The sequence below is a fragment of the Taudactylus pleione genome, unplaced genomic scaffold (assembly GCF_031769625.1).
Source record: "Taudactylus pleione unplaced genomic scaffold, aTauple2 ptg000835l, whole genome shotgun sequence".
NCBI lineage: Eukaryota > Metazoa > Chordata > Amphibia > Anura > Myobatrachidae > Taudactylus > Taudactylus pleione.
The window spans coordinates 215,685-222,500 of NW_028285237.1; the positions used below are offsets into that span (position 1 = coordinate 215,685).

A 6,816-nucleotide genomic window follows, 5' to 3' on the forward strand; every position below is an offset into this window, starting at 1 on the left:
TGTTGGTGCAGAGCTTTTACTCATGGGTGTAATATTAATGTTAGCTTATTCAAAACTGCATAGCAAGTCCACATTACAAAATTATTTTCTGTATAAACTAAATATATAAAATACAAGGAATGGAAAATCCATTTGCTCAGTTGTGAGGAAAAAGGTAAGGATGATACCCAAGGTTAAATTACTATGGGTGGATTTGAGTCCTGAGGAATGAACAGTGGTGTTTGTTACATTACAACTTACTTATTTTTAAAAGGTCTTATTTCTCTATGACTTATCTGTCACCTACAAGCAGATTGAGCAGCTATTCTGAGGGCTTAATCAAAATTCAACCTATCAACTCACTGGGAACTAATGACATCACAGAGGCATGAGGCACAAAGAGTATGGCAGTAACACACTGATAGGCTGCATTGCTAAAGGTAGATCTATTTGCATAACTTCTAATGCTTAAACGGCTCACTTTTTATTTAGGTACAGTTTCCCTTTAAGAAAACTACCTATTATGACATCACAGTGTGTGATGTCATTATTGCTATATAATCTCTCCTCCCAGACACAGGCCTCTGGTGTGCCATGATGTGGGCAAAGACCATGTTTGTATGGATCCTATGCTGTGAGTAATCTGACAACCTTTAGTATAAGTAACATTATATTATATTTATTTTGTAAAATATAACCAGAGAGAAGCAGGCGCATTCCTCACATTACTTACTCCCTGGGACAAAACTGTTTTGAATATTTGTTGTACCTGGAAATGTTCCTTCCCCCATGTTTTCCAGAATCTCTATGTTCTTCTTTCTTTAGTCATATGGATTGCAGGAAAGGAATGTAAATGAGAAAACACTGTTCTATGTTCTATCTTTCTATACAGTGGACAGCAGTAAATGTCATTTACAGGAGCGCTCTGTTTAAATGACACTGAAAGGACGGAGGCGTTCCTTGTTTTCTGCATAGCTTTTTTCTCTCCATGAAAGGACTTGATTTGTCCATGTCCGGAGGTGACAGAAATAGCGCTTCTACTTTTATGTAAATTAAGCTAAACTGAGCAGTATTTTCAGACAAAAACATAAATATATAAGTTAATGAAGAAATTGTCCCATAAGTGATATTAGACTGGACACTGCGATATTTTGGCTGTTTCCCCCAGCACAGTGTGCATTTCCAGCTGGTCCTGTAGCATTATGCTCCTCCCTCTTTACTGGGAAAGTTCCAAGTGCCAGGAAGTGGACGTGTACATTGAACTGCACATGAGGAATAAGAACAAAAAGGAAACTAATGCCGGACAGTACTTTTTACACCATAGATGCCTACCGCCCCGAAATATCCAGGAGATTCCCGAATTTCATGGGTCCTCCTGAAAGAGAATAGAAGGGAACCGTCCCAGATCCCGCTCACTTCCTTAGTGGATTTATCAGGGACAGGGGTTGGAAACCCAATTTGAAGCAAACCTGCCCCTGCTGTGTGATGCCATAATGCTAATGAGAACTGCGTCACCATGCACCCCGCACTAGCCAACCCGTGATTTCCCAGAGGGGAGTCCCCAAATGTTGGAATGTGCATAGGAAGCTGCTTGTCAGGAACTGTGCCAAATAGAAAGATTTTATTTTAATGATACCACACACTTTCTCTCTGTCACTGATGATGGAGGCTGCCCATCTGATGTCTCTTTCAGTTCTTCTTGTTGACAGTGCTGTGTCTGCCTAAGGGGTGGGTTGGGAGAGTGCCTCCAGCCAGCCAGTAAGTGGTGCTGCAGTGCAGGCAGCTGCTGTATAGCTGTGCGGACAGTGGTGTTGCTGCTGCTGCAGCTGTGCTTGTAGCCCTGCTGCACCGCATGTTTGCTACTGACTGGTTTGAATCCACCAGTTCCTGAGTCCTAGGTGGCAGGGACAGGGACAAAAGATTTAGAGCGTTTGCAGCGTCGCGCGTAATGACGTAGCATCATTTATTGCCATACTCATCAGCACAAACCAGGTGACGAGGGAGGATCCTGGTCTGTTTCTTTCTTTTTTTTTTTTGCCCACTGGCGCCGGACATACAGTACATCATGGTCTGTCTCTGTAAATCAAATTTAGTTGCTGTGGCCTGTTTGGACCCCTCAGAACCTTGGCGTCTGGTACAGGTGTGCCCGTAGTAACTCTCTGTTGCTGGGCCTGCCCAAAGTATTCTGATTTATATGTGACAGTTCCTATTTGAGGGTTCTGTCCCAATTTCCCGCTTGTTGACATCTACGTCTTACACTTGTGATGTACAGTATGTTCCATTCACCACTGTTCTCTATGGTAATTAATGGGGGTTTAAGGGTAGCTTAGAACTTCAAAAGCACTAGGTGCACTTATACACAAATACTAAAAAATAACACTTGTTGTAACAACTGCATGAACTCATGCATTACACCGGTAAATGTTGTAACATGTTGTCTTTGTATTTACAGTCATTGCGTTTCTTCCCGGAATTGACTGCAAATTTGATGTATGCGATGGAGATATTGTGAGTGTCATTTTGTTTATTCATATTTAATATTATTGAAATGTTTTGTGACATGTGTGGGTCAAAATGTCATTGAGTTTTCATGTAACACGCTCCATAAAATCTTCTTTAATCACTAGGGCTCATACAATATAAATACGTACGATATGTATTATTATATGTATTATATTGTATCAGATTTGTAATGCATTACAGTAGACTGCATCGCTAGACGGGATCTGGTCACATGGTTAACAGTTACCGTGTCAATGTTCATAATGTCAACACATCAATATGGTTCAACATGTCAACAGCCAACATATTGACAATCCTCAGAATGTCGACATGTTTACAATGTGAAATATCGACATTCTTTGAATGCTGGTGGTTAGTGTTAGGTACTGCTGAGAGGTTATGGTTAGGTTGTGGGGGGGAGGTTAAGAATAGGTTGCCTAGAGAAAGGGGGTTAGGCATTACTTTGAGGGTTAGGGGTAGGACTTAGGTTTAGGGAGGAAAAAAAATGGAACGCCGATCCACTGACGTCACTGGCGAACAACTGCACCGCACGTGGCCAATAGGACCCAAAGGAGACACCACTGCCGTCGGGACTAGGTAAGACACCACTAGACCATCAGGGACGGTTTGTCGACAGTCTATCTTGTCGGCATGTCACCTGTGTATACATGAGGAATTTTGACATGGTAACTGTCGACTAAACAAGCAACACCTGAACTAGACAGTGGAGAAAGCACATCATACATAAAACAGGGACATAAATGGTAGACATAATAAATGCAGACATGGGAAAAAAACGGTTAAAGAGTGTCCTGCCTATGAGCGGGTTTGGAATCTCAATGTTACATCTGAGATTAGGGGGGAGATGTACTAAGCCTTGAAAAGTGATAAATTACCAACCAATCATCTCCTAACTGCCATTTTTAAAACACAGCCTGCAAAGTGACAGCTATGAGCTGATTGGTTGGTACTTTATCACTCTCCACTTTATTACTTTTCAAGGCTTAGTACATCTCAACCTAGAAGAGCAGAATGGCCCAGGAAACAAGCTAGTACAGCTTTTAAGATGTACTGGAGGGGATTATTAAGGTTGGAGTAGGGTAGGTGTGAGGTTGTACCACTGACAATAGTAAAGGTGTGAGTTGGTGGAAGTGAGTACCAGTGTTAGAAATAAATTATGCAGGAAGGCCTGGAAATACCGCCATGCTGACCTTTTGAATGGCACCTTAAGATTTCTCTTTGCACTCCATAGAGGCGCTCAGAAAGTGCTCTTTGACATTGGGCTACGTTATTACAAATTATGGGTCTGATTCATTACGGATCGCAATTGCAAACGCAGCTGCGATTACGCACGCAGTCCCGATGCTAAAATATGCTAATGTCTGCGATGCTATGCCATCGCAGCCCAACATAAGGATGCCCACTTCTCCTTACTCACACCCGTAATACTTTGCAAGTCTGCGAAACTATCGGTCAACAACGAGCAACATCGTAGCCTCACGCACACTTGTACAAGGTCAAACCTCACTCAGAAATTGCTAACCTCATCGCACGCAGTGAGAGGTCAAGCTGCGTATGGCATCACAGTGGCTAATTTCTGCACGCCCCTGTAACGGCGGTCAAACGGACAGGAACGCCTGCATTATGTCGACCCCGTCACCACCCACAAAAGTTAACTTCCTGTCAATCACTGCGATTGGTCTGTGTAGTCTTTGCGATCGCAGTGAGGCATTTGTGCACTGTGATGCATACGCAGTACACGACAATCGGCCATCTCCGTGCGTAATTGCAGTTGCGATTCATAACGAATTAGGCCCTATGTACGCAGCTGCACTTTGTGACTGCACTATGTGTATACTTCTTTATAATACTATATTCAGGGCCGGTTCTAGACATTGTGGAGCTCAGGGCGAATGTTCCCAGTTGTGCCCCCCAAATAAAAATAAAAAAAACTTTTTTAGGTGGCATTCCTCTGTGCGTGCACGAGCACTTCTGGAAAGGGGGCGTGTCCTTGCGGAACACCCCGATTTCATCGCACTGTGGGGCATGCCCAGCACTTACGAAGTTGCTGGGCTTCCCCCAAGCTCTCCCCTCGTGGCGAATAATTGCCATGTGCAGTAATGCACCTTACATAGTAATGCCCTTTATAACACATTATGCCACATGTAGTAATGCTCTGTATAACACATTATGCCACACGCAATAATGCCCTTTATAACACATTATGACACACGCAGTAATGCCCTTTATAAAACATTATGCCACACACAGTAATGGCCTTTATAACACATTATGCCACATGCAGTAATGCCCTGTATAAAACATTGTGCCACAGGCAGTAATGTCCTTTATAATACATTGTGCCACACACAGTAATTCCCTTTATAATACATTATCACCAATTTGAACTACGCCACACAGAAGTCCCTTATTCATGTTATGACACACAGTGGTGCCCCTTTTACACAATGCCTAAATTAGTGCCCCTTATACACAAGGCCCACGGTAGTAGTGCCCCTAATACAATGCCCACAGTAGTAGTGCCCCTTACACAATGACCCCAGTAGTGGTGCCCCCCATGCAGTGCCCTCATTAGTAGTGCCCAGTGCCCTCATTAGTAGTGCCCGCAGTGGTAATGCCCACAGTGTTAATGCCCCCATTATTAATGTCCCCTATAGTAGTGCCCCCCCTATAGATGTGCCTCCAGTAGTAATACCCCCTGTTGTAATGCCCCCAGTAGTAATGTCCCCCTATAGCCATGCCCCCAGTAGTAATGCCCCCCTATAGCCATGCCCCCAGTAGTAATGCCCCCCTATAGCCATTCCCCCAGTAGTAATGCCCCCCTATAGCCATGCCCCCAGTAGTAATGCCCCCTATAGCCATTTCCCTCAGTAGTAATGCCCCCTATAGCCATGCCCCTTATAGCCATGCCCCCAGTAGTAATGCCCCTTATAGCCATGCCACTTATAGCCATGCCCCCAGTAGGAATGCCCCTTATAGCCATGCCCCCAGTAGTAATGCCCCCCTATAGCCATGCCCCCAGTAGTAATGCCCCTTATAGCCATGCCCCCCTATAGCCATACCCCCAGTAGTAATGCCCCCCTATACCCATGTCCCCAGTAGAAATGCCCCCAGTGCTGGTGCTTCTGGAAAAAAAAAAAAAAATACAAACACAATACTTACCTTAAGCCCCACTCCTGCGTCCGCTGCTGTCAGGTCCGACCGCGGCTCCACCACGTATCTATGGGAGAGACGTCATTACGTCATGACGTCCCTCCCATAGTGCTCTCTGCGGGAGCAGGAGCTCAGGAGTGAGCTCTGGCTCCTCGCATCTATGGGAGAGACGTCATGAATGTCCCTCCCATAGTGCTCTCTGCCGGAAGCCGAAGCTCAGGAGTGAGCTCCGGCTTTCGGCTGCCGCTGCAGCGGGCGCCCGGCAAATGCAGCGGCTAGCGGGGGTAAAAGCGGCGCTGTTTTTTTTTTTTTCAGAGATTTTTTTTTGCCTCTCTCCTGGGGACTCAGTGATGCCCTCTAGGGGCCGGCGCTCCGGGCGACGGCCCTGTTAGCCTGCCCCTAGAACCGCCACTGACTATATTGTCTATTAATTGGATACGGTAAATATAACATATGCTCCTACAGTGTCACCCACATCTCCTGCGTAAGCCTGGTGTATGTACTGCTGGTTTATCCTTGTACACATGGCACATAATCTAATGGTTGCTTGATGTGGGGAACACTATCTATTCTTTCTACAGTTACCTGTACAGCAGCTTTCATACATGTTCTCTATAGGGAACATTTATGAAATCTGTCCCACAGGTATCTGTGTAGCACGTGTTTGTACTCACTGCAATCATGGCATTTGCTTTCATTATTTAGACTATACTAGAATATTAACAGTCTGACTACTGATTACAGTGCTACATATTCTAATCAGTTACCTGTGGAACAATTTTCAGGAATGTTCCATTATATGTTAGATATTCAGCAGCATTTTTTTTGTATAGGCTCCTCTTACACATAATGAAAGTGAGGGCACCACCCCCCACACCATCGAATTGACCAGCACACCCGAAATCTTTGGAGAAGACAGCACCCTCTCAGCTATAGGAAATAACACCCCTAAGACCATGGCAGAGGCCAGCTCCTCCTTGACCACAGGAGGTACCACAACCCCAGAGACAATGAGAGAGGCCAGCACCCATTCAACTATAGGAGAGACCAGCTTTCCTGAGACCACAGAAGAGGTCAGTGCCCACTCGACTATAGGAGAGACCAGCACTCCTCAGAACATGGCAGAGCGCAGTACATTCTCGGCCATAGGAGTGGCCAGTT

At 45.0% G+C, this 6,816-nt stretch overlaps 1 protein-coding gene across 1 annotated transcript in view; it reads left to right on the plus strand.

The window, feature by feature from the left end:
- Positions 1–573: 573 nt before the first annotated feature.
- The window catches only part of LOC148474528 (uncharacterized), a 6,473-nt gene continuing 230 nt past the window's right edge, over positions 574–6,816 (plus strand). Inside the window, exons 1-3 of the mRNA XM_088458473.1 lie at positions 574–613; positions 2,432–2,487; positions 6,489–6,816. The exon at positions 6,489–6,816 is cut by the window's right edge and continues 230 nt beyond it. Of these exons, the coding sequence (XP_088314599.1) occupies positions 574–613; positions 2,432–2,487; positions 6,489–6,816 (424 nt within the window). The remainder of the gene's footprint in view (positions 614–2,431; positions 2,488–6,488) is intronic.